The sequence below is a fragment of the Chiloscyllium plagiosum genome, unplaced genomic scaffold, assembly GCF_037043375.1.
Source record: "Chiloscyllium plagiosum isolate Xiang-an unplaced genomic scaffold, Cpla_swu_hap1 HiC_scaffold_53X, whole genome shotgun sequence".
In the NCBI taxonomy this organism is placed as follows: Eukaryota; Metazoa; Chordata; class Chondrichthyes; order Orectolobiformes; family Hemiscylliidae; genus Chiloscyllium; species Chiloscyllium plagiosum.
In genome coordinates, this window is record NW_028270191.1 from 25,009,100 (window position 1) to 25,036,995 (window position 27,896).

The 27,896-nt window shown below is 43.2% G+C and overlaps 1 protein-coding gene across 6 annotated transcripts in view; it reads left to right on the plus strand.

Annotated features, from left to right (window-relative positions):
• Positions 1-27,896, plus strand: part of slc11a2 (solute carrier family 11 member 2) — a 95,761-nt gene that overhangs the window by 18,712 nt on the left and 49,153 nt on the right. For 5 of the 6 annotated variants that reach the window (XM_087985560.1, XM_043681780.2, XM_043681777.2 and 2 more), the window contains exons 2-6: positions 16,222-16,305; positions 23,135-23,274; positions 25,218-25,340; positions 25,767-25,886; positions 27,376-27,482. In XM_087985560.1, coding sequence (XP_087841686.1) covers positions 16,272-16,305; positions 23,135-23,274; positions 25,218-25,340; positions 25,767-25,886; positions 27,376-27,482 — 524 coding nt within the window. In that variant the 5' untranslated portion in view covers positions 16,222-16,271. Of the gene's footprint in view, positions 1-11,840; positions 11,971-16,221; positions 16,306-23,134; positions 23,275-25,217; positions 25,341-25,766; positions 25,887-27,375; positions 27,483-27,896 lie in introns of those variants that run through there. The other variant, XM_043681778.2, reaches the window with a different exon arrangement.

Below are 27,896 nucleotides of genomic sequence, written 5' to 3' on the forward strand. Positions count from 1 at the left end.
ACCTCATTTTCCTCTTGGGAGCTCTACAGCCTTCTGGACTCGATATCAAGGTCAACAATTTTTGGGCTTGAGCTCTCCCATGTCCTTATCTCAACCCCCACACGCCAGGCCTTGTTATCACATGGCCTGCCATTACACACTATTGTTAGCCACTAGCAGTTCCCATTAACAGCTATTCAAACTCCTAGCCTGATGATTATCCACTCCTTTGTCTGTCTAACTATTCTTTCTCTTTGGGCTCTACATCCACCTATCGTTTACTCCTTACCCCCTCCCTTCATCCTATCTTCTGTATAAAAAACATTTTCCGAGCTACCATCAGTTCTGAGGAAGGGTCACTGGACCCAGAATGTTAACTCTGCTTTTTCTCCACAGGTGCTGCCAGACCTGAGTTTTTGCAGCAATTTCTGTTTTTGTTTTTGATTTCCAGCATCTGCAGTTCCTTCAGTTTTTAATGGAAGACCGAGCATTGGGATAAGGGGTTATTTTCAGGGTGGCAATCTGTAAGTAGGGGAGCGTCACAAGGATCAGTAAGGGGGCCATAATTATTGACAATATATATTAAAACTTGGATGAGGAAAGTGAATGTACTATAGCCAAGTTTGCAGAATACACAAAAATAGGAATAGCAAGTGGTGAGGATGACCCTGTCTACAGAGGGTATATAGACAGGTTGAATGAATGGGTTGAAAAACCTGGCAGATGGAAATGTGAAGATATGCACTTTGGCAGGCAAACAGAAGCTGAATACAGAGAAACCTCGATTATCCAAAGGACATGGGCGGGAAGTATTTCATTCGGTTAATTGAATTCCAGATAATCGAATGCCATAGTTTAGCCAAGCATTGGGACCTTGCGATCTTGCCGGATAATCGAGGTTCCTCTATTATTTAAATGGTGAAAGACTGCAGAAAGCACAGTGGCACAGCAAAGTACAATGTAACTCAGCAAGTACAAATATACCCCACAAATGTATATGTGTGTGTGTCTGTCTGGGGTGGGGGGTTGTGAGTGTGAGGGAGAGTGTATATGTGAGTGTAGAGTGTCTAAGTCTGAGAGGATGTATGTGGGAATGTGTGTGTGTGCGTGTATAGTGCAATGGTGGTCACCTGTAGTATGACATGAATCTAAGGTCCCATGGGTCCTTGGGTTCATGTCACACTACAGGTGACCACCATTGCACTATATACACACACACACACACACACACACACACACACACACACACACACACACACACACACACACACACACACACACATCCATACGCACACGCGCATGCGCGCACACACTTACTCCTATACATGTACACTCACTCCTATAAACACGCGCACACGCAGACATGCACTCTTATACACGAGCACACACAAACCCCCTCACAGACTTACACTCTACACTCACATATACACTCTCTCTCTCACACTCACAACCCCCCACCCCAGACGTGCATGCGTGCACACATATACATATATGTTTCTGGGGTGAATTTGTACTTGCAGAGTTACGTTGTACTTTGTTCAAGAACTGCATGAATCCATGTAAGACTCTGTTAACTCATTTTTTAGATTAGAATCAGTCTAAACATTATGGCACAGACAACAGCACACAGGGGGCCAACACCTTCAACATATTATCTGGCTGAGACCAATATGTTTTGTGCTTTACATATGAAAGAAGTGAAACTATCATGGTCATTCTAATAGATGAAAGACTCAACAAACAATCCAGGTATTTTTCAATGTATAATTTCAGTTACATCACACAGTAAACGTTTGCTATCAATTCTGTGCCTTACAATTGTGTCTTCCACAACCACCTGATGAAGGAGCGGTGCTCCGAAAGCTGGTGCTTCCAATTAAACCTGTAGGACTCTAACCTGGTGTTGTGTGACTTTTAACTTTGTACACCCCAGTCCAACACTGGCATCTCCAAATCGTGATAAAAATGAAGGTTGTGTTAAGTATATTGAAGGCTGAGAATCTTGAATTCATGTGTCACAGGTGGTAGTATCTGAGCAAGGAGGCCTAAGTTCAAGTCCTCTCTTGATAACATCTCTGAACAGGTTGATTTAGAAAATATCTATTTAAAGCTGAGATACAGATTTCACTCTGTAAGGGAATCTGGTTATAGGGAAAGGGCAGGACAATGGAGTTGAGTATTATCAGATCAGCCATGATCTCATTGGCTGAGCAGACTCAATGGGCTGAATGGTCTACTTCTGATCCAACATCTTATGGCCTTGCATTCTCCTCTGATCTGTCGCATAACTGAAATGCCTCGTCTCTGAAATCATTTTTTCTGATTGTTTTCTGCACCCTATCTGAAGCCTTCAAGCCCTTTCTAATTGAGGTGTTCAGAACTGCATGTGTGGTACAGGCAGTCCCCACCTTACCAACGTGATCCCATACAGGCGTGTGTTATTCATTTTAAAAATCTGACATACAAATGTTTCCTTGTACTTATGCACAGCTATTTCATATTTCCTGTATTGTGTTCTGACTTGCGTACAAACCAACTTGCAAAAGTACTCCAGAATGGAACCCATTGACAACTTGGGGACTGTCAGTACAATATTCCTACTGAAGCAGTAGGTTGTACTGTTCTGAAGTAGTGATATCGGACTCAATGTTAATTTTGTTTCTTGCTCGAGATGCTGCCAGGCCTGCACTTTTTTGTTTTTACTTTAGATTTCCAGGAGTATTTCACTTTCATTTGTTTTGCAGAGATTTACTGTAATTTTCTTCCTACTGTTCTCTGTGATAAAGCCCAGGATACTAAATGCTTTATGAATGGCTATCTCCACTTGCCCTGCTGCTTTCAATGATTTATGCATGTATGATTGCTGGTCCCTGCATCCCCTTTAGACTTGTACTCCTTATTTTATATTTAAATTATATTTTATCAGCCACTTAGCTACCCATTTCAGTATGTATGGTCGAATACCTTAAAATCACAATGTGAAGTTTCCCTTTTCAGAAATTAGAGTTAGCTGTCTTTTCAGTGTTTGTAGTCGTTACAGTAATGATTAATGTGTATTATATATTGGGTCTCTTCTACCCCTGTATTCTACTTATATTGGCTACTACATCAAATTATATTGTGTCTAGCTCCCGGTGATTTTGTGTTGGTTCTGTGTCTGTGAGTGTGATATTTAGGTCTATCTTGTTTGTCTGACGACTAAAAGCAGCAGGACAGCAATGTGTGTTTTGGTTGAACAATAGGTGAATAAGCAAATGTATAACAGTAATACAATATTTACAATAGACATGTTAATCAGCTAATCAGATGATATAATTGTGTGCAATCAAGGCTAAGCTAATATTTTATCATAACACTTTTCAAAATTAGTTATCTTCCTGGACTTTGCAACTGTGAAACAAATTAGTTTGTCCTATCTCTGAATAGTTTAGACCAAGTTTGATTTGAATCATTCAACCTACTCCTCAAAAGGAAAAAAACACAACTGCAGATGCTGGAAATCAGAAACACAAACAGAAGTGGCTGGTGCTTGATTTGTTTTTAGTAACTGTCAGCCCAATTGAATCAGAGGGTGGTCTATCATGCAACAGTCTCTTTTATATTTGAAAGAAGGATCTAGATGAGGGCATGAAGGTATAGTTGTCAAATTTGCTGATGACAAAGATAGGTAAAGAATATGAGGTTACAAAATTGACAGCATAGAGTCATAGAGATGTGCAGCATGGAAACAGACCCTTCAGTCCAACCCGTCCATGCCAACCAGATATTCCAACCCAATCTAGTCCCACCTGCCAGCACCTGGCCCATATCCCTCCAAACCCTTCCTATTAATATACCCATCCAAATGCCTCTTAAATGTTGCAATTGTACCAGCCTCCACCACATCCTCTGGCAGCTCATTCCATACACGTACCACCTCTGCGTGGAAAAAGTTGCCCCTTAGGTCTCTCTTATATCTTTCCCCTCTCACCCTAAACCTATGCCCTCTAGTTCTGGACTCCCCGACCCCAGGGAAAAGACTTTGTCTATTTATCCTATCCATGCCCCTCATGATTTTGTAAACCTCTATAAGGTCACTCCTCGGCCTCTGACGCTCCAGGGAAAACAGCCCCAGCCTGTTCAGCCTCTCCCTGTAGCTCAAATCCTCCAACCCTGGCAACATCCTTGTAAATCTTTTCTGAACCCTTTCATGTTTCACAACATCTTTCCGATAGGAAGGAGACCAGAATTGCATGCAATATTCCAACAGTGGCCTAACCAATGTCCTGTACAGCCACAGCATGACCTCCCAACTCCTGTACTCAATACTGTGACCAATAAAGGAAAGCATACCAAACGCCTTCTTCACTATCCTATCTACCTGCGACTCCACTTTCAAGGAGCTATGAACCTGCACTCTAAGGTCTCTTTGTTCAGCAACACTCCCCAGGAACTTACCATTAAGTGTATCAGTCCTGCTAAGATTTGCTTTCCCAAAATGCAGCACCTCGCATTTATCTGAATTAAACTCCATCTGCCACTTCTCAGCCCATTGGCCCATCTGGTCAAGATCCTGTAGTAATCTGAGGTACCTCACTTCACTGTCCACTACACCTCCAATTTTGGTGTCATCTGCAAACTTACTAACTGTATCTCTTATGCTCGCATCCAAGTCATTTATGTAAATGGCAAAAAGTAGAGGACCCAGCACCAATCCTTGAGGCACTCCACTGGTCACGAGCCTCCAGTCTGAAAAACAACCCTCCACCGCCACCCTCTGTCTTCTACCTTTGAGCTAGTTCTGTATCCAAATGGCTAGTTCTCCCTGTATTCCATGAGATCTAACCTTGCTAATCAGTCTCCCATGGGGAACCTTGTCGAACGCCTTACTGAAGTCGATATAGATCACATCTCCGCTCTGCCCTCATCAATCTTCTTTGTTACTTCTTCAAAAAACTGTCAAGTTTGTGAGACATGATTTCCCACGCACAAAGCCATGTTGACTATTCCAAATCAGTCCTTGCCTTTCCAAATACATGTACATCCTGTCGCTCAGGATTCCCTCCAACAACTTGCCCACCACTGAGGTCAGGCTCACCGGTTTATAGTTCCCTGGCTTGTCTTTACCGCCCTTCTTAAACAGTGGCACCAAGTTTGCCAACCTCCAGTCTTCCGGCACCTCACCTGTGACTATCGATGATACAAATATCTCAGCAAGAGGCCCAACAATCACCTTCTGTAGCTTCCCACAGAGTTCTTGAGTACACCTAATCAGGTCCTGGGAATTTATCCACTTTTAACCGTTTAAGACATCCAGCACTTCCTCCTCTCTAATCTGGATATTTTGCAAGATGTCACCATCTATTTCCCTACAGTCTATATCTTCCATATCCTTTTCCACAGTAAATACTGATGCAAAATATTCATTTAGTATCTTCCCCCATTTTCTGTGGCTCCACACAAAGGTGGCCTTGCTGATCTTTGAGGGCCCCTATTCTCTCTTGTTACCCTTTTGTCCTTAATATATTTGTAAAAACCCTTTGAATTCTCCTTAATTGTAAGTGCGAAAGCTATCTCGTGTCTCCGTTTTGCCCTCCTGATTTCCCTCTTAAGTATACTCCTACTTTCTTTATGCTCTTCTAAGGATTCACTCGATCTATCCTGTCTATACCTGACATATTCTTCCTCCTTTTTCTTAACCAAACCCTCAATTTCTTTAGTCATCCAACATTTCCTATACCTACCAGCCTTCCCTTTCACCCTAACAGGAATACACTTTCTCTGGATTCTTGTTATCTCATTTCGGAAGGCTTCCCATTTTCCAGCCGTCCCTTTACCTGCGAACATCTGCCTCCAATCAGCTTTTGAAAGTTCTTGCCTAATACCGTCAAAATTGGCCTTTCTCCTATTTAGAACTTCAACTTTTAAATTTGGTCTATCCTTTTCCATCACTATTTTAAAACGAATAGAATTATGGTCACTGGCCCCAAAGTGCTCCCCCACTGACACCTCAGTCACCTGCCCTGCCTTATTTCCCAAGAGTAGGTCAAGTTTTGCACCTTCTCTAGTAGGTACATCCATATACTGAATCAGAAAATTATCTTGTACACACTTAACAAATTCCTCTCCATCTAAACTCTTAACACTGTGGCAGTCCCAGTTGATGTTTGGAAAGTTAAAATCCCCTACCATAACTACCCTATTATTCTTACAGATAGCTGAGATCTCCTTACAAGTTTGTTTCTCAATTTCCCTCTGACTATTGGGGGGTCTATAATACAATCCCAATAATGTGATCATCCCTTTCTTATTTCTCAGTTCCACCCAAATAACTTCCCTGGATGTATTTCTGGGAATATCCTCCCTCAGCACAGCTGTAATGCTATCCCTTATCAAAAATGCCACTCCCCCTCCTCTCTTTCTATCCTTCCTGTAGCATTTGTATCCTGGAACATTAAGCTGCCAGTCCTGTCCATCCCTGAGCCATGTTTCCGTAATTGCTATGAGTCCCATGTTCCTAACCATGCCCTGAGTTCACCTGCCTTCCCTGTTAGGTCCCTTGCATTGAAATAAATGCAGTTTAATTTATTAGTCCTGCCTGCCCTGACTTTGTTTGTTTCACTTCTGTTCTCAGCTGTACCCGTCTCAGATCGATCTTTCCTCACTCTCTCCCTGGGTCCCACCCCCCCCCCACCTTACTAGTTTAAATCCTCCCAAGCAGTTCCAGCAAATTTCCCTGCCAGTATATTAGTCCCCTTCCAATTTAGGTGCAATCCATCCTTCTTGTACAGATCATTTCTACCCCAAAAGAGATTCCAGTGATCCAAAAATGTGAATCCTTCTCTCGTACACCAGCTCCTCAGCCATGCATTCATCTGCTCTATCCTCCTATTCCTGCCCTCTCTCGTTCGTCGCACTGGGAGTAATCCAGATATTACTACCCTTGAGGACCTCCTTTTTAAATTTCTGCCTAACTCTCTGTAATCTCCCTTCAGAGTCTCAACCTTTTCCCTTCCAATGTCGTTGGTTCCAATGTGGACAATGACCTCCTGCTGGCCCCTCTCCCCCGTGAGAACATTCTGCACCCTCTCTGAGACATCCTTGATCCTGGCACCAGGGAAACAACACACCATTCTGCTTTTTCTCTGCTGGCCATAGAAACGTCTGTCTGTACCTCTGACTACAGAATCCCCTAACACAATTGATCTCTTGGAAGCCGACCTACCCCTCGTTGCATTAGAGCCAGTCTCAATACCAGAAACTTGGCTGTTCGTGCTACGTTCCCCTGAGAATCCACCCCCCCCCCCACGTTTTCCAAAACAGCATACCTGTTTGAAATGGGTATATCCACAAAAGACTCCTGCTCTAGGTGCCGACCTCTCTCACCCTTCCTGGAGTTAACCCATCTATGTGACTGTATCTGAGACTTTCCCTTCTTTCTCATACTCAATCCACCTCAAAAATTAAATAATATTCTAATAGATTTAGAATGAAAAAGAACCATATCATCACATGGTGAGAGATTGCAGAGGGATCTGGGTGTCCTTGTGCATGAATTGTAAAAAGTTAGTATGCAGGCACAATAAGAATGAAGAAATCTATTAGAACATTATTTAATTTTTGAGGTGAATTGAGTATGAGAAAGAAGGGAAATTGTGCTTCAGTTATACAGGGCACTGGTGAGACTGCAGCTGGAGTACTGTACACAGGATTATTTAAGGAAGGATGGAAATGAAGGCTGTTCAGGGAAGGTTGACAAAACTAATGACTGGAATGTTTTGGTTATCTCATTAGGAAAGGTTGGACAGGCTGGATTTGTAGTCACTGGAGTTTACAACAGTAAAGGGTGACTTGATTAAAGCACACAAAATCCTGAGGGAACTTGACAGGGTAGATAGGGAAAAGATGTTTCCTCTTGGAGAATCTTAAACTATGGTCACTGCTTAACAATCAAGGATTGCCCATTTAAAACACAGTCGGTATTTTTTAAAATGTTGATGGTCTTTGGACCTCTCTAACTTCTAACTTCTACCACCTTTTAAGGAAGAGCATAGTGTCATACAGCATGGAAACAGACCCTTCAGTCCAACCAGTTCATGCTGAACATAATCCCAAACTACACTAGTCCCACCTACCTGCTCCTGGCCCATGTTCCTCCCAATCTTTCCTATTCATGTATCCATCCAAATGTCTTTTAAGCATCGTAATTGTACCCGCATCCACCACTTCCTCAGGGACTTCATTCCACGCTCGAACCATCCTCTGTGTTTAAAACAAATAATTACTTCCTATCTTTTTAAAATCTCTCCTCACCTTAACAATGTGTCCCCAGTCTTGTAATTACCCATCTTGGGGGGGGGGGGGGGGGGGGGGAAAGACAACTATATCAACTTTATAAAATAATGAGAGGTATAGATAAACTTCTCTCAGGTCACACCTCAACCTCCTACACTCCAGTGAAAAAAGTCCCAGAGGCATCTGGATGGATATATGAATAGGAAGGGTTTGGAGGGATATGGGCCGGGTGCTGGCAGGTGGGACTAGATTGGGTTCGGATATCTGGTCGGGATGGGCAGGTTGGACCAAAGGGTCTGTTTCCATGCTGTACATCTCTATGACTATGATTCTATTCAGTCCTTGAATATTTTAAAGGCAGATAAGGGGTTGAAAAGTTGCCCGTAGGTAGGTGGGAAGGTGGATTTGAGGGGACGATTGGATCAGCTATGATTTCCGAGTGACTGAGCAGGCTTGAGGGAAGGCCATTCAGCCCCCTAATTCACATGCTTGCATGTCGCTTGTTTCTTTTCCTGCAGTGCATTTGTTGCAGAGAACAAAACTCCAAGCTTGCAATATTGTTACAAGTTGAGAGTAGGGCTGGGAGCACAGTTCTGGCTGAAGGTGCTTTAAACTCCTTGTTATCCTTAACCTGACCTGATTAGGAGGCCTGCCATTAGTTTTTTTTAAAAAATTGCACTTCTGCAACGGCTTCAGACCTTCCCAAAGTACTTAACAATTAGTCAAGTACTTTTGAAGTACAAAACCAGTCAAAACAAACTTCCTTACTATCAGACAGCATACTTCTGATCAGAACTATTACAGAGAATTTTATTTGCTTTGCACTTTGGAGCATTCCTTCACTATAAATACCAGTTCCTCTCTGCGAAAACTGCTCATCATCCTAGAATGCAGCCCCTGCCGCGCACCCCCAGCTTCTCTACAACAAATTATTTAAATCCCCCTTCCATGTGGCCTCCAACCCAACTCCCTTCTCAACAATGTGTGAGGAGTTCATGACTTTCTGAAGCACTGCCCGAACCACAGCAGTCCACGTGCTGCAGGTTGGCCTATAATGAGAATGGAGGACTTTGCAGGGTCTACACAGCTGGTTCTGTTGTTTTATCCAGGTTCCAGGTCAATGCCAGGTGGTCTGCCTGGTTCCGTTTCTTTGTTTAAACTTAGTAGCAATTGATATGGCTGAATGAATGGCTTGCTCAGCCATCTCAGAAGGCGGTTGAGAGTCAACCACATTGCTGTGGGTTTGGAGTAACATATAGGCCTGACCAGGTTCGGATGGCAGATTTCCTTCCCTGAAGGATATCGGTGAACCAGATGAATTTTTCTGACAATTAACAATGGTTTCATGGTCATCAATAGATTCTTATTCCCAGACTTTTTTTTTTAAATTTGAATTCAAATTCCACCATCTACCATGTTGGGATTCAAACCTGGGTTATAGATGGGCCAATCAAGTGGGCTGTATTGTCCTGGATGGTGTCAAGCTCCTTGAGTGTCGTTGGAGCTGCACCCATCCAGGCAACTGGGGAGTATTCCAGCACACTCCTGACTCGTGCATGTAGATAGTGGACAGGCTTTGGGGAGTCAGGTGGTGAGTTACTCGCTGCAGGATTCCTAGCCTTTGACCTGCTCTTGCAGCCACAATATTTATATGGCTCATCCAGTTCTGTTTCTGGTCAATGGTCACATCCAGGATGTAGATAGTGGGAGATTCAGTGATGGTAATACCATTGAATGACCGTCAATAGGCAGTGATTAGATATTCTCTCCTGCTGGCGATGGTTATTGCCTAGCACTCTTGTGGTGCAGATGTTACTTGTTACTCATGCCTGGTTATTATCTGGGTTTTGCTGCATTTGGACATGGACTGGTGCAGTATCTGAGGAGTGGTGCTGAATATGGTGTAATCATCAGCAAACATCCCCACTGCTGACCTTCTGGAGGGAAGGTTCTTGGTAAAGCAGCTGAAGATGTCTGGGCTGAGGATACTATGAGGAACTCCTGCAATGATGTCCTGGAGCTGAGATAACTGACCTCCAACAGCCATTTCCCTTTGCAGGTTGGAATTGTACCTAACCAGAGAGTTTTTCCAAATTCCTACTGACTCCAGTTTTGCTAGACCTCCTTGATGCCCCACTCCTCCATCAATTGCAGCCTTGATGCCAAGTCTCTCTCCTCTCGCCTCTGGAATTCAGCTCTTTTGTCCATGTCTGAACGAATGCTGTCATGAAGCCAGGAGATGAGTGGCCCTGGTGGAGTCCAAACCGAGAGTCAATGAGTCAGTCGGTGAGCAGTAAACAAGTGCTGTTCAATAGCACTGTCAATCACTTCCATCACTTTACGGATAATTTGAGAGTGGACTGACTGAGTATACAGCATTGGCCAGGTTGGATTTGTCCTGCATCTTATGTACAGGGCATACCTGGGCAATTTTCTACATTGTTGGATAGATGTCAAATGTTGGATCTATCTTGGAGCACCTTGTCTAGGGGTGAGGCAAGTTCTGCACATCTTCAGTCCTATTCCCAGGCTGTTGTCAGGGCCTGTAGTCTTTGCAGTATCGATCGCCTCCAACTGTTTCATGATATCATGTGAAGCAAATCAAAATTGGCTGAATTTGTACTTGCAGGGTTACATTGTACTTTGCTCAAAAACTGCATGAATTTATGTAAAACTCCTTTATCTCACTTTTTAGATTAGAATCAATCTAAACATCATGGCATAGACAGAGAACACAGGGGGCCAACACCTTCAACATATTGTCTATCTATCACCATTGTTAACAGCTAACCTGAGAATGCAACTTTTTAAAAAAAGGTTTTGTGATTTACACGTGAAAGAAGTGAAACTATCACGGTATTCCAACAGATGAAAGGCTTAACAGACAATCAATTCTTCAATGTATAATTTCAGTTACATCACACATCACACTGTAAATTTTTACTATACATTGTGTGTTAGGATTGAGCCCTCCACTATCACCTGATGAAGGAGCGTCACTCCGAAAGCTAGTGTGCTTCCAATTAAACCTGTTGGACTATAACCTGGTGTTGTGTGATTTTTAAAATTGGCTGAAGACTGACTACTAGTCACTTTAGGAGGCTAAGGTGGGTCATCCACTCGCCACATCCGGTTAAATATTGCTGCATAGCCTTATCTCTTGTACTGATGTACTGGGTTTTTCCCCATCATCAAGGGTGGTGGGGATGTTTGCAAGGGTGTGTTAGAAAGCTAGAATGGAAACTATGGATGCTGGACTGAATAATTGATAGCCTCACTAGAATACTGGAGAAAGCTATAAGCATCAGGATCGTATCTTAACTGGGGAAGCTTATCCATTGTACATGTGCAGTTTGTGACATCAACAGTAGTCTGATCCACCCTGCTTTGTAAATACAGCAGAACCTGAAGCCCTCATCAGGTTCCAGGGCTGCTTTTTGTCATGTTGAAAGTAGGTGAAGGATTTTGTGTGGGTCATGTGTTGCCTGTTTGAAGATAAGGATGCTTGGCAGTAGTGATAGTGTAGGAGGGGCAGAGGCTAGCCTTCCAACCCCCACAATCCATTGGTGAAGCAAGTGAGAGAGTAAGGCTGGTCTTGTGACTTTGTAAAAGTTGCAGCCTTTCACCGAGTCTCCATTTGAAAGCGTGGTGGGCTTGTCTGCTTTTCTAGCTCTTCCCTCAATAGAAAGTTGTAAACCTTCTGCTCTAAAGGACAAAGTAAGTACCCTTTTAATTTTCAAATTGCATGAACCGGCATTGTTATTTTTGAGAGGAGATGAGCCCTCTGTTCAGAGCACAGTTTGAGCAAGGGAAGCAATTTTCCCTCTGCAAGTAGCTGATTTTGAGAAGATTTTTAACTTGCTGAATGAAACGTTGAGTTTTTTGTTCCTGTTTCTTGAGGTTTAAGTGGAATCTGTAAACCGATGGACAGGCCCCTTTCAGAGTCCTTGATTTTTGCATCATGCTGCTGTGTGCTTGTGCTGTACTGCTCACCCTGCAGGTTGCCTGCCTCTCCAGCAGCGCTCTCTGTACCAGTCCTATGGTAGAGAAAGCTTTAAATGAGACTGTTGAAATGCCTCCATGAAGAGCAAACAACTTCATGTGTCAAACAGTACCTTGGGAGCTGCCAAAGCAGGTTAACCAGATAAGTAAGTAATGTTGGGGAATAAAAGCCCCCTGCAGACTCTCCCTGCTCACGTCAAAACTTTTGGGGCATTCTTTGAAAATCCATGTGGCCACATGGAGTGGAGGTTTGGCGGGGTGGGAAGCTGGTTGATGAATGCTGGATCACAAGAGCTGGAGGCAGACGTTACTAACATTTTTCAGTGATGATTTGGGGTTTTTCAGTGAAGCCTTTACCAGCAGCGACTTATCTGAAAGCTGATTCCCCCACCCCTGGTGTAGTTTTAGCCTTGTGAACATAGCAACTCTAGTGCAGACCACCTCGTTCAAGTACAATCCAGACGTCAAACTGCCGAATTCTGCACGAGAACTGGAGTTTGTATGGCATTGAAAACTGTGTGTCACTACCTGCCATGAAAGGTCAGCAGCTGTGATCTTCAGGCAGTTAGTAGATTGGACAGATAAATGTCAGAATAAATTAAACATGGGGAAATGTGAAGTCACATTTTGGGCAGCATGTTGGCTCAGAGTGGTTAGCACTGCTGCCAGGGACCCTGGCTCCATGCCACCCTCTGGCGACTGTCTGTGTGGGTTTCCTCCCATAGTCCAAAGATGTACAGGTTAGGTAGTTGGCCATGCAGGGTAATGGGGCTAGAGTAGGGTAGGTGGGTCAGGATGCGATGCTGTTTGGAGGATTGGTGTGGATTTGATGGGCCAAATGCCTGCTCCTACGCTGTAGGGGTTCCTATGATTCTGTGAAAGAGAATATACAATAAATGATAAAATTGTAAAAACACATAGAGCAGACATTTGGTTCGGATACACAAATTATATAAGTAAGAGGTCAATTTGACAAATAATATACAGGCTTCTTTGTTTTTCCATTCCATGTCTTTCTTTGTAAAACTATGGGCAGTGCTCAACCTGTATAGATCTGTGGTCAGCCACAGTTCGAGTACTGAGCCTAATTTTGCTGCTTTACTTTAGCAGGGATCTCCAGGTCATTGACATGGTCCAGAAAATATTCACAAGGCTAGCAGGGACAAGTGGCTGGAGAAGTCACAGCCCTTTAATAGGTTTGAGAGATCTGGTGGAACCTTTCAAACTCTGAAAGGTTTTGAGTGTGTAAATTAGGAAAAGTGTTCCCTGTCGATTTATTGTCAGTAACTAGAAAGGTCAAGTTGATCCAAAGAATGACTGGAGCGATTTGGAGGAATTATTTGCACTGTTGTAACTTCAAAAGGGTGTGTGTGGCACAAACTTTTATGGAGAGTGCACAGCGACAATGGTAAAAGGGCTGAACAATGGGTTTGAGCTTTCTCAGGGAGTGCATTGGCCATAGGCAAATGCCTGCCTTCATCTTTCAGAATGTTTTGTTTATTTTATGATTTGAATTGCTCAATGTTTTGATCTATTTCTGTTCAAACCCTGCCTCTGAAGTGAGCATGGTAACAAAAAGCTTTCTTTGTCTGAAATAAATAAACAGAAGAGTCAAAAATACCAGTTGCTGGAAAAGCTTAGTAGTTCTGGCAGCTTCTGTGAAGAGAAATCAAAGTTAACATTTCGGATCCAGTGACCCTTCCGCAGACCTGCTGAACATTTCCAGCAATGTCTGTTTTTGTTTCTGATTTACAGCATCTGCAGTTCTTCAGGTGTTTATTATAGAAGTTAAGAGTCCGTTGGTCATTAATCTAGGTAAAAACAATGACTGCAGATGCTGGAAACCAGAGTCTAGATTAGAGTGGTGCTGGAAAAGCACAGCAGTTCAGGCAGCATCCAAGGAGCAGTAAAATCAACGTTTTGGGCAAAAGCCTTTCTTCAGGAATACAGGCAGAGTGTCTGAAGGGTGGAGAGATAAATGAGAGGAGGGTGGGGGTGGGGAGAAAGTAGCATAGAATACAATAGGTGAGTGGGGGTGGGGATGAAGTGATAGATCAGGGGGGAGAGTGGAGTGGATAGCTGGAAAAGAAGATAGGCAGGTAGGACAAGCGGCACAGTGGTTAGCACTCTTGTTCAATTCCTGCCTCAGGCGACTGACTGTGTGGAGTTTGCACGTTCTCCCAGTGTCTGCGTGGGTTTCCTCCGGGTGCTCCGGTTTCCTCCCACTGTCCAAAGATGTGCAGGGTCAGGTGAATTGGCCATGCTAAATTGCCCGTAGTGTTAGGTAAGGGGTAAATGTAGGGGTATGGGTGGGTTGCGCTTCGGCGGGTCGGTGTGGACTTGTTGGGCCGAAGGGCCTGTTTCCACATTGTAATGTAATCTAATCTAATCTAAGTCATGGGGACAGTGCTCTATGCTACTTTTTCTCCCCACCCCCACCCTCCTCTCACTTATCTCTCCACCCTTCAGGCTCTCTGCCTGTATTCCTGATGAAGGGCTTTTGCCCAAAACGTCAATTTTACTGCTCCTCAGATGCTGCCTGAACTGCTGTGCTTTTCCAACACCACTCTAATCTAGACTCTGGTCATTAATCTATTCAACTGGGCCTTTTGAAGCTTCCCTGAAAACAGAAGGAGAGCTGTTGGGCGAAAGCAGGCCATGAAAGTAGCACGGAAACCCATGTAACAGGAATCAGGAGTATCTGCAGAAATACATTTTGATGGTATCGATCAGGAGCCTGGGTTATTGAAACGATGATGCAGGATCAGTGGATTGGGCTCGGCTACGAGGTGTATGATTATCCCAAAATGGGCCACCCAAAATTCAGCTCTTGGTTATGGTCGAGTTTCTTCAGGCTATTGCCAGAGATTCCAATGAAGCCAAAAGGATATCCTCCGTCTGATGAGAGCACAATTCTATGATTGTATGAGTCTGCATGAATAGTGTGACTCCCTTGTTAAGTTCTTTTTCCTGAAGTTCTTACACACTTGATGCAACTGCAACCCACCAACTTCTGTGAACAAGCAAAATTTATGAAGCACAGTACAGTACAAGCTTCGGTGAAACTCCGACCCCTCCTTGCCATGCTTACAAAGCATGTCCAGGGGTGTCTCTCTGGAGGAATCTTTTAACACACACCTCGCAGGGCTCACGGGGTCATGGCAAAAGCTCTCCATGAACAAAGGAAACAGTCCTTCCTTTATACAGAATCTTTACATCACAGTTAGTAATGCCCACAAGACAATCCCCAGTCACTATAGTTTTATTTGTAACTATAGGGGAGTAGTCAGAATTCCAACTATAATGTTCTTATTGATTTCTGAATAGGGGATGAAAACAGTGTAAATCATCCCTGAATGGCAAGGGATGGGAATGGAAACATCCCACATTCCACCTCTAAGACAAAGATGCACCACCCTACCCCCCCAGGGCATCCAATTTCTTGCAGGTGAGCAGAGCAAATTAACACTTTAGTATCACACCATCTGCAAGCTGGCTGTGTACTGTACAGATAAGAATGTTCAATGGGAGAGAGTGGGCACTGCACTGTCCCTCGCATGTCAGTCTAGAGTCTGAGACACTCATGAAATCGAAGCTTAATAGTATTTTCTGCGGGTCTGACTTGTTAAACTCACACAGGACCTCTACTCATATTTGGTCTCTCAAACATGGCTCTGTCCAATGATGTGCAGAATTCAAACACTGGTTACTCCCTATGGAGAGAATATATTCTCTATCTCAGGCAAATAGGCACAATACTGTGTGGATTTCTCAGCAAGGACTGGAGACCAACCTTGGCACTGTGCTGAAACATTCCATGGTAGTTAATGCACTTTGTTTCCTGCTATGTTGGCTTGAGCTGAATACCTGTTTGTGCTGAGTAAACACTCCAACTCTCTTCCATTTGCTGTTGCTTGTTTGTTTCTTTTGTCCGATTTTGATTTTTTTTGTTTGTATTTCCTACAGGGAACGTGGCTTCGGCAGAGAACTCTGAGTGGGGACTGGTTCCTATCAACATGGCTCCTGATCAGGAAAAGAAAGAGTTGACTGGTAAATTCACCGTCTGTATCCTCAGATATCCCTGATTTGTTTGTGTTGGATATCCCTCTGCCTCTGGTACAGTGTGGGGAATTATTCCAGAACTTTGCAGAGAAGCATTAGTACGCACTCTGGCATGCTCTCGCCTAGCTGCCTCCCTCTTTGGTGTGCCTTCTTTAACAAGACCTTCCAAATCCTGCCCTGCTTTGCACGTTTTCGCCATCTCTTCGCTCCCCACTTTGCGTGCCTCCCCCCCCCCCCCCCCCCCCCCCCAAAGGTGAGTGCTGCTATTACTGGCAGTAAGAGAAATTTGACTTTCTTTCCTTGCTTTTCATGTCTAGCCTGTATCCCAGGCATAGAAGCAGTTTAAAACCTTGGCTACAGTTCAGATTTGTTTTGTTTACTTTGAACAAGTGAAATTGTGAAGCTGAAAGATTGGCAAGATGAATAATCTAATGCTGTCACGATGGTTCTTTCGGGATAGCATTACTTAATGCAAGAAGTCCCATTCTGTTTCCTGGTCCCTTTTTTGAAGATTTAGAAGGAGGATCAGGCGAGCATAAAATACCTGAAAAAGAAGCCCATCAAGTTTAAACTTTCAACCAGCAATTTTGATTATTTAAAATCCCACAACGGTCAGAAAGTCCAAGGAAAATTGCATTGCACGTTATTTGGACATTTGTAATTTTTGGAGTTGTAATTTTAGTTTGTCCATTGAAGTTTGATGAAGGGTGTAAACTGTAAATTATATGTTTTTCTGCTGTGCTTACTCAGCTTTGGTAAAATGAATAGACTTGTTATTTTAATCTTAAAATGGGTGATGCTCCATTACTCTTGCATCAGAGTGGGATTTTATGGAGTCACAGGATATGTTTAATTGTTGAGAGCAATTGTCAGACTGAATTTGTGGTTCAGTTTCTCAACATGTTGCCAAAACCTTAGATGGATCTCAAAGCAAAACCTGAGTAGAACATAGAACAATACAGCACAGAACGGGCCCTTCGGCCCACGATGTTGTGCCGAACATTTGTACCTATCCAATTGCCGCTTAAAGGTCACCAATGATTCTGACTCTGCCACTCCCACAGGCAGTGCATTCCATGCCCCCACCACTCTCTGGGTAAAGAACCTACCCCTGACATCCCCCCCAATACCTTCCACCCTTCACCTTAAATTTATGTCCCCTTGTAACACTCTGTTGTACCCTGGGAAAAAGTCTCTGACTGTCTACTCTATCTATTCCCCTGATCATCTTATACACCTCTATCAAGTCACCCCTCATCCTTCTCCGTTCCAATGAGAAAAGGCCTAGCATTCTCAACCTATCCTCGTACGACCTATTCTCCATTCCAAGCAACATCCTGGTAAATCTCCTCTGCACCCTCTCCAAAGCTTCCACATCTTTCCTAAAATGAGGCGACCAGAACTGCACACAGTACTCCAAATGTGGCCTTACCAAGGTGCTATAGAGCTGCAACATTACCTCACGACTCTTGAATTCAATCCCTCTGCTAATGAACGCTAATATACCATAGGCCTTCTTACAAGCTCTATCCACCTGAGTGGCAACTTTCAAAGATCTATGAACATAGATCCCAAGATCCCTCTGCTCCTCCACCTTACTAAGAACCCTACCGTTAACCCTGTATTCCGCATTCTTATTTGTCCTTCCAGAATGGACAACCTCACACTTGACAGGGTTGAACTCCATCTGCCACTCCCCAGCCCAACTCTGCATCATATCTAAGTCCCTTTGCAGCCGACAACAGCCCTCCTCACTATCCACAACTCCACCAATCTTTGTATCGTCTGCAAATTTACTGACCCACCCTTCGACTCCCTCTTCCAAGTCATTAATAAAAATTACAAACAGCAGAGGACCCAGAACTGATCCCTGCTAATAACTCCACTTGTAACTGGGCTCTAGGCTGAATATTTACCATCTACCACCACTCTCTGACTTCGACCGGTTAGCCAGTTCTCTATCCAACTGGCCAAACTTCCCACTATCCCATGCCTCCTGACTTTCTGCATAAGCCTACCATGGGGAACCTTATCAAATGCCTTACTAAAATCCATGTACACTACATCCACTGCTCTACCCTCATCCACGTGCTTGGTCACCTCCTCAAAGAATTCAATAAGACTTGTAAGGCAAGACCTACCCCTCACAAATCCATGCTGGCTGTCCCTAATCAAGCAGTGTCTTTCCAGATACTCATAAATCCTATCCCTCTGTACCCTTTCCATTACTTTGCCTACCACCGAAGTAAGACTAACTGGCCTGTAATTCCCGGGGTTATCCCTATTCCCTTTTTTGAACAGGGGCACAACATTCGCCACTCTCCAGTCCCCTGAGTAGGGACTTGTCTACAAGTGTGATTTAATATAGGAGATAAAACCTTCTGGTAAGAGAGGATTTAAAACCACAGCTGATAGCAGCATCAACAGTTGCACAATTGTTTAAAAGTCACAATTTGAGCTCCTGGCTCCTCTCTGAATTCACAAGTCAGCAATGTAAACAGTACCTTTGGCTTATCTAGGTGGGCCAAGAGGTCAAATGCAGCCTGAAACAAAAGGGCAACATGTCAAGCCCAACACCAGCAGCAGTTTGTAACATCTATTGTCATAACGTTCAAGGCTATGGGTCTCGTGTGGGAAAATGAGACTCCTGCAGATAGTAGTGGATTTATTACACTGCAGACTCAATGGGCTGAAGGGCTTCTTTGTACTTGATGATTCTTTGATCCTTGCTGTCTGCAGTACTCAAAAACATCATTTCTTGTGATGGTTATTCCTATTTTTTAATGTCCTTCTCTATTTTAAAAAGGTTTTTTTCAGCACAGCCAGGCTCCAAACCAGTCAACCTGTGTGCTTTGCATGGGCTGAATCGAACCAAGTGTGACTGCACATTGTGGACTCTGCACACTCTGATTCAGATTAGTCCCAGAAACAAAGCCTGTTTTCATTATTGCTGTCCCTATTGGAGTCCTCAGATTCCCACCTGTACTCCATTCCTTGTGAGTAATGCCCTTGAAAGAAAAACGGTGTGTCTTTATACATCATAAACTGTGTCAAGGCACTTCACAGGAGCGTTATAAATCAAAGTATAACACCAGGCGATCCAAAGAAATATTGGGTCCGATTACTCAAAGTTCAGTCAAAATGTTTAGCTTTTAGGAGGGCCTTAAAGGAGGAAAGCAAAGTGGAAAGGTTTCGGGATGGAATCCTAAAAGCTGGGGTCCAGGCAGCTGAAGGCAGAGTTGTGAAAATTAGAGAAGCATTAGGTATCTTAAAGGCTGTAGGACTGGAGGGAATTAGAGATGGTGGGATTTGAAGACAAGCTATGAATTTAAATATTGAGATGTTGCTGTGCTAGGAGCTACTGTAGGTCAGCAAGCACAAGGGTGATAGGGATGGGGCTTCTTGATTGTTAAATCATGGGCAATAGAGTTTTAGATGACCTCCGCTTTACAGGGGATAGAATGTGGGAGACCAGTCAGGACTCTATTGGAATAGTCCAGTCTAAAGGCAGACTTGCATTTATGTAGTATCTGGACCTCAGGGCATCCAAAGTCACTTTATAAGCAATGAAATGTCATCAGTGCTGTAATAAAAGGAATCTGCAGCCGATCTGCAAACAACAGGGTCCTGGAAGCAGCAACGTGACTGTTTAGGAAATTTTCTGGATCTGCTTTGCTGGATTTAGGTGTTATAACTGAATTTCCACTGCATATCCAGTGAAGTGACAGCGGGTCTAAGGAATGTCATAGCTGAGCTTTAATGGAATGATTGCACTTCATATTAAAACCCAAATTCACACTGGCCAATTCCCACATTGTCACTCTCCTCTCAATCATCACAAAGTGATAGGAAGTGTTGTCGACAGTGCTATGACAAATCTTTTCACTGATGCTGAGTCTAGTTTCCATCAGGGCCACTCCGCTCCTGACCTTGTTGCAACCTTGGTTCTCTGCACCTGTAACACTATATATTCTGCATTCTGTTCTCTTACCCTGATGTACTTATGTAAGATATGATATGTCTGGATAGCATGCAAAACAATACTTTTCACTGTATTTTGGTGCATGTGATAATAATAAATCAAATCAAACACAACAGCTGAACTCAGAAGTGAGGTGAGAGTGATCGCCCTTGACATTAAGGCTGCGTTTGACTGTGTGGTATTAAGGAGCCCGAGCAAAATTGAAGCCAATGAGAATTGGGGAAATCTGCTGGTGAAAGTCATATCCAACACCAAGGAAGATGGCTGTGGTTGTTGAAGGTCAATTATCTCAGTTCCAGGACATCTCCGCAGGAGTTTTTCAGGGTCATGTTCGAGGTCAAACCATCTTCAGCTGCTTCATCAATGACCTTCCCTCATCACAAGGTTAGTGGGGATGTTCGCTGATGATTGTGCAATGTTCAGCACCATTCACAACTCCTCAGATACTGAAGCAGCTCTTGTCCGTGTTTGGCAAAACCTGACAATATTCAGCATTGTGTTGATCAATAGCAAATAACCTTTGTGCACATGAGTGTCATGCAATGACCATTTCTAGTGAGAGAGAATCCAACACTCCCTTGATGTTCAAAGTCATCATTATTGTTAACTTTCACACTATCAGTATTCTGGGGGCTATCATTGACCAGAAAATGGATTATACCAACCATAATGATAAGAGCAGGTCAAAGGCTAGGATTCCTGCGGTGAGTGATTCACCTCCTGTCTCTCCTGCCTGTCCACCATCTACAAGGCACAAGTCAGGATTGTGATGGAACACTCCCCACTTGCCTGGATGGCTGCAGCTCCAACAACACTCAAGAAGCTCGACACCATCCAGATCAAATCAACCAGCTTAATTCACCATCTTCAACACTCTCACTCCTTCCTCTACTGACACACTGTGACAGGAGGATGAGAAATCTACCAAATGCTCTGCAAGAACTCACCAAGGCTCTCTTGACAGCATCTTCCAACCCTGTGACCCCCTACCACCCGGAAAGGACAAAAGCAGCAGGTACACAGAAACACCAGCACCTTCGGGTTCCCCTCCAACCACTCATTATCTCTACTGTGAAATGTATTGCCACTCTCTCACTCTTGCTGGATCGAAATTCTGGACCTCCTTTCCTAAACGCACAATGGATGGCCCTACACCATATGAATTGTTGTGGTTTCAAAAAGGCAGCTCACTATAACCTCAAGGGCAGCTAGGGAAGGGTGATAAATGTTGGCTCATCCAATGATGCCTGAAAATGCATAAAGGAAACGCAATTAAAAGAACAAAAGTCTTCTTAATTGCTAACAATATTTACAATATCGCTATTACAAAAATGCTGAAGGAGCACTTTAACCTCCAAAAAGAGCTGAGCAAAAAGGCATTTGGGAATCGCTGTCATAAATGTTTCTGCCTCAAATGTTGAGGGTGGGTCATTTAAGTTTTTTTTTCCCCAAGGCTGAGACAGATTTTTAATCAGGTGAGGGCATCGAGGGTTATGGCAAAAGGACATGAAAGTGGAGTGGAGGATTATCCGATCAGCTATGATCTTATTGAATGACGGAGCTTACTCGATGGGTGGGTTTGACTGACTTCTTCTCCTACATCTTCAGGTCTAAATTTCTCAACTTCTTTCTCGAACGCTAAGATCCTCTTCAAAGCTTTGTCTTTTCAGTTGAATTTTCTTTTCTTCTCTCCCATACCTTGGGATATGTTCTATGTGAGAGATCCAGTGTAAACGTATGTTGTGTAATTCCTAAAGGCAGGAACAGTTATTGTTGTTGTCTGATTTAGTTAATCAAAAAAACTGCTCTAGAAAAGGGCGGGGGGGAGAAGATTGTGGTTTTTACAGTGGTGTTTGTGGCTCGGGTGATGTTGGCTGATTAGTCTTTTTAAAAATTAGAATTGCCCATCCTAAGAAACATGGCTACTTCACCAAGATTGTGGTCATGTTTACAATGCAGGCATAGATCATCAGTTCTGTCCAGTATTATCGGTTTTGTAGATACTGGAAAATTCACACAATGGATCTATAATAAGAGAGCTCTGTTTTCTTTTACATTTGGTTCCCTGTTTTTTAAAAAAAAAGACAGGTGGCTGTTTTACAATCGTAGAAGGTATGATTATCTCTCATTGCTCACTTAATAGTCTCGGGCCATGGTTGTGTACTGGTTTATCACACTTCCTTCTCTCCTGAAGGATTGGGCGAGTACAGTAGGTTATTACTGTCCTTTCCAGTTTATGGAACAAGGTGGTATAATGGATTATCACGATGCCCTTTCCTGCTCTGGAGCTGGCTGATACATGGGTTATCAGAATATTCTTTCAGTCTGGGACTGGATGAGTACACCTGGGTTATCACACTCCTTTTTCACTCTGGGACTCCGGTTGACTCCTGCTGAAAGTTTCTGCTAGTTGTAAAGGTTATATGTAATTCAGTTGTTTAAGCCTCTTGTGGATCCCATGGTATCTGATTTGTGATAGAATGGAAACCATTTGTTTGGCAGCCTCATGGCTGCAGTACTAGACTAGCATCTCAGCACATGATGAGGTCTTATTCATTTCTGGTTGACCAGAAGGATGATGAAAGCTATTACCTGGTTATATTTAAAAATTTCCACTGGGGAAGGGAACCTGTTCTGCTTAATTCTGGCTTTCATGTGGCTCTTATTGTACACTTTTATAATAGATTCTTCATATCCTGAGGATGGGCAATGAGGCTGCCCTTGCTCATGTCATCCACATTGCCTGGAATTAGAAAAAGCGTGGCTGCTGATTGATTGATTGAATGAATGGTACTGCTCAGGTCTCAATGTGATTGAATCACTTTCTGTTTTCAGAACCACAGCTAGAATCTGATGGCACGTCAAACATTCACTTGAGGTACAGCACTATCACTCCTCCAGCATCTCCTGATCCAACTGAGGAGCACTCTCAAACTTATCTAGATGAGAAGATCCCAATCCCAGATGATAGCTCGGTGAGAATTTTCTTGCGTGCTAGAAGTTTTTTTAAAAATGCTTGAGAGTGTTTGTGTTTTTTTTCTTGCTAGCTCTTTGTTCCTGCTGTTCAAAGTTTAAAAATCACACACCAGGTTTAATTGGAAGCACTAGCTTTTGGAGTGCTCTGAAAGCTAGTGCTTCCAAATAAACCTATAACCTGGTGTTGTGATTTTTAACTTTGTACACCTCAGTCCAACACCAGCATCTCCAAATCATGTTCCTGCTGTGATGGTGTTAGCTCTTGCTGAGGTGAGCATATCATCATTGGTCGTCCTCTGCCATTTCACCAAAGTGATATTCATCACTTGTTAACTTGAGATTGAACCTTGGTTGGTCCTGTAGTCAAATAACCCAATCCCACCCTATGTTCTCTTTAACTGAATGAGTGAGGCCTGGTCACATGAAGTACAACACCAGTGCTCTGCCATGATCTCTTGACCCACGGAAGAAAGCCATCAACATCAAATCTACCTTGTCCATCCTGGCTGTGATCAGCTTACGGATTGAATCAGGGCCTTTCCTGGCTAATGTAGTTGCGTGGTATACTGACCGTACCCAGTAAGTTGTTGGAGAAGACGCCACTTTCAAGAATGAAGTACGTATAAAGGATATGAGCACAAAAGAGATCATTGTGAGGATGTAAATTAAACCCTCGTGTCAGGTAAAAGTCCAAAAATGTTTGCGCTAAGCCCTGTTTCTGTAACTTGATCTCTTGACTGGCTTCTTGTTGTTCTTCGTTTAACGGTGCTTTCTATCAGGTGAAATATTTGATGAAACCAGTTACTGTGATTCTTGTAACCGAGACCTGATGCTGCTTCTGTTTTCCTTGAGGTCATAGTCTGTTTAATGTGCGATGCCTAGTGACTGAAGTTTGAAATGGGGTCAGCCCTCTGCAGTGAATTTGATCATCCAATCCATGAGTCCAGCAGGTCCGCAGCATTCCAGGGTGTTGGTAATCTTTTTTGGCTTTTCACCCTGAAAGCCAATTCCCCAAAAGGTAGAATAGGAAGCGGTTCTGGTACACTATTGTTCGAGCTGGTTCAGTGCCAGGTGTTAAAAATAACACAGCACCCAGTAACAGTCCAACAGGTTTTTTTGGAAGCTTTTGGAGCTCGAATATTTTTGGACTTTTATCCGACACGAGGGTTTAATTTACATCCTCACAATGATCTCTTTTGTGCTCATATCCTTTATACGTACTTCATTCTTGAAAGTGGCGTCTTCTCCAACAGCTTACTGGGTACGGTCAGTATACCACACAAGTACATAAGCCAGGAAAGGCCCAGACTCAATTCTTGAGCTAGTGCTTCCAAATAAACTTGTTGGACCATAACCTGGTGCTGTGATTTTTTTTTTAACTTTGTCCACCCCAGTCCAAGACCAGCTCCCCCACATCAATGCCAGATGTTTTACAGGAAGGTGCAAATTTCTTTGGAGATTCTTGAACATTGTCCTGTGATTCTTCCCAGCTGACCAAACAAATACTATCGATCGCCTTTATTTACTCAGTGTGATCTGATGATATGGTACTAATACAGCTGTTGCTTTGGCCTAATGGAAGAACCCTTACCTTTTAATTTACAAGATTGTGCATTTAAGTCCCTGCTGGACTTGTATACATCATCTAGATTGGCATTCCAGCATATTACTATGCTGCACTGTTGGTGGTGCTGCCATACATTGAAACAAGAGACTTATTCTCCTATTCAGCTTCTGCTTAAAGAAGGGCAAGGAATTCTCCTTGCGTTCTCCTCCCTCAACTGTGGAGAAGAATGTTAGCCAAACACAGTTTTATTTTGTCATTTAATTTTAAACATCCCATCCTGCATCCTCTCTTTTTGAATTGAAATGACATAAGAATAGACTATGAGAAATTCCGCTGTCGTGTGTCTAAGTAACTGGGCTTTCTTTTTCCTGTCAGACTCGATTTAGCTTTCGGAAGCTCTGGGCCTTCACTGGGCCTGGCTTTCTGATGAGTATTGCATATCTGGATCCAGGAAACATTGAATCTGACCTTCAATCTGGTGCTGTGGCAGGATTTAAGGTACATCCAAGATTTTTTTGGAAAAAATACTATGCTTATTTGAAACTCTATGCAAAAATGGTCTGATTAGCACTCTGTATTAAAGTCGAGAGTGTGGTGCTGGAAAAGCTCAGCCGGTCAAGCAGCATCCGAGGAGCAGGAGAATTGACGTTTCGTGCAAAGGTCCTTCATCTGGAACCTCACTTTCAGTTGATTCTGTATTGAAGACCAGAGGAAGTGCCAAATTGCCTCTTCTGACCTCCGTGCTGTTGGTTTTTAGCCTTGAAAGAAAGCCATGTGCTTTGCTTGCAGAGTGTGCCGGTGATATTTAGGATGCAAACTTAGTACTGGAACCCAGGAATGTGTTTGTGTGACATAACCTTAAAATTTTCCAAACTGTGAGACTGGGATTATGAACTGTGTGCAACTTGGTTTGTCTTTCTGCAGCTGCTTTGGATCCTGCTGACAGCTACCATTATAGGGTTGTTGCTCCAGCGACTGGCTGCACGCCTAGGAGTGGTAACTGGGATGCATCTTGCTGAGGTCTGCCACAGGCAGTATCCGAAGGTATGTATTAAGTTTCGGTAGATCTACTTACAATGCATTATGTACATGAGAACATGAAGGCAAGAGCCACTTATCCAATAAACCTTTGCTTTATCGATAGATGAAACCACCTATGCATCCCTTCACCATGACTAGAGGTAGATAAGCAGATGAAATATTATTGGAGGTAGATGGGAATATTGAGTAATGAAATTGAACATGATTTTATTGAATGATATAACAGGCTTGAGGGCTGAGTGGCCTACTCCTGCTCTTAATTTGTATGTTTGTGTGCCTTCTGTCACAGACGTACGGACTCCTGCTACAGCATCAAGATGGCCTGTATTGAAGTCACCAATGACATCCATTTTGGATGTGATGCCTTGTCTCTCCTTTACCCCTTTGTAAGACTCCGTTACCAATACCATCCTCCTCTGTTGTCCAGCTCATTGGGATTGCCTTTGGCTCCAGTCAGGCTTGTCCATTCGTGGCCAGAAGATTGATTTGACAATGGATTCTGTTCTTGTTTCCACCCTGTTGCTCTCAGAATTGTCTGTGGATCTAAGCTTTCTCCACTTTCCATCACAAACATGAGGTCAGGTTCCACATTTGTTCTGACAGTGACCCAGATCAACCTTGCCATTACCTCAAGAATCATCTTCCCCCATACCGCAACACTGAATCTGTTGTCAAGCTGCTGGACTCATCCATTATGAGATGAGCTGCAGTTGTTTCCAGCTAAACAGTGGGAAGATTGAAACCGTCAGCTTTGGCCCCTGCCAAAGGCTGTGTATCCTTGCCCTGGTTTATAGCGTACTCCTGGCCCAGTGTCTGAGGTGGAACCAGCTTGTTCACAATCTCAGCAACACTGAGCTTGTAATGAGCTTCTGACTTGTATTCTCTTTCACTCGCAAAGACCACTCACTTCCATCTTTATAATATCATCCATCTCTGCCCATGTTCAGCTAAGCTGTGTGAAAACCCTTACTTATGCCTTTATTACCTTCAGACGCACTTATTCCAGTGTTCTCCTGGCAGACCTTGCATCATCCGCTGTCCATAAATTTCAACTCATTCAAAACTTACTTGCCCATATCTGAGCTCAAACTATGTGCTGTTCATCCATCTCCCAGTCTTTGTTGTGACTTCATTTTAAAATTACTCTGACCTTGTTGTCTCCAGTTTTCTAATCTCTTTCAGCACCATAACCCTTTGAATTATCAGTGCTGCTCTGATTCTGACCTGTTTTAGATCCCTGATTTGAATGGTTCAGCCACAGGTGAAGTCTGTAATCTCAGGAATTCCCTCCCTGAACCCCTCTGCTGCTCTTTTCTCCTCAAAGAGCCTCCTGAAGAACTACCTCTTGACTAAGCTTTTGGTGGTCATGATGTTTTCTCCTTTGGTTCAGGGTTGATCTTATTTTGATTACATCTCGAAAGTGCTATAGGATTTTTTTTTGTATGTTATATCTGTTATCTTTGTAATAGTGTCTGTATTGTTCACATTGCAGTTCCCTCGAATTGTTTTGTGGTTGATGATCGAGCTGGCAATCATTGGCTCAGACATGCAGGAAGTGATTGGATCAGCCATAGCTATTAACCTACTGTCTGTTGGAAGGTAAAGTGCGAGCACTGATCATGACTTACTATTAGGGGAACTACCAAAGCAGCAACAAGACCAGCATGAAAATGTAACTGTGCTCTTCTGTGTTTCTGACTAAGGACTTGCCCCAGTTTGGTTTGTTCCAGACCAATTCATTAGAAATGACTTCTAGCAAGGAACTAAATGATAGCTGTGACCTCTGATCCTGGGATCAAGAAAAACTAAAATGGATGGCTTTGCTGTATGCAGGGGTCCTATATGAAAGGGTTTGGTCAGTCTTGATCCTGTTCTTTGTGAACTAAATCCAATGCAAGACATGCGTAATTCAGCAGGAATTAGCATTCTGCCTCTGAAAAGCCAAGGTGTATGAAACGGAAATAAATATTTTAATGGTTCAAGAGGGAAAAGCCTTTGAGGTGAGAAGTGAAA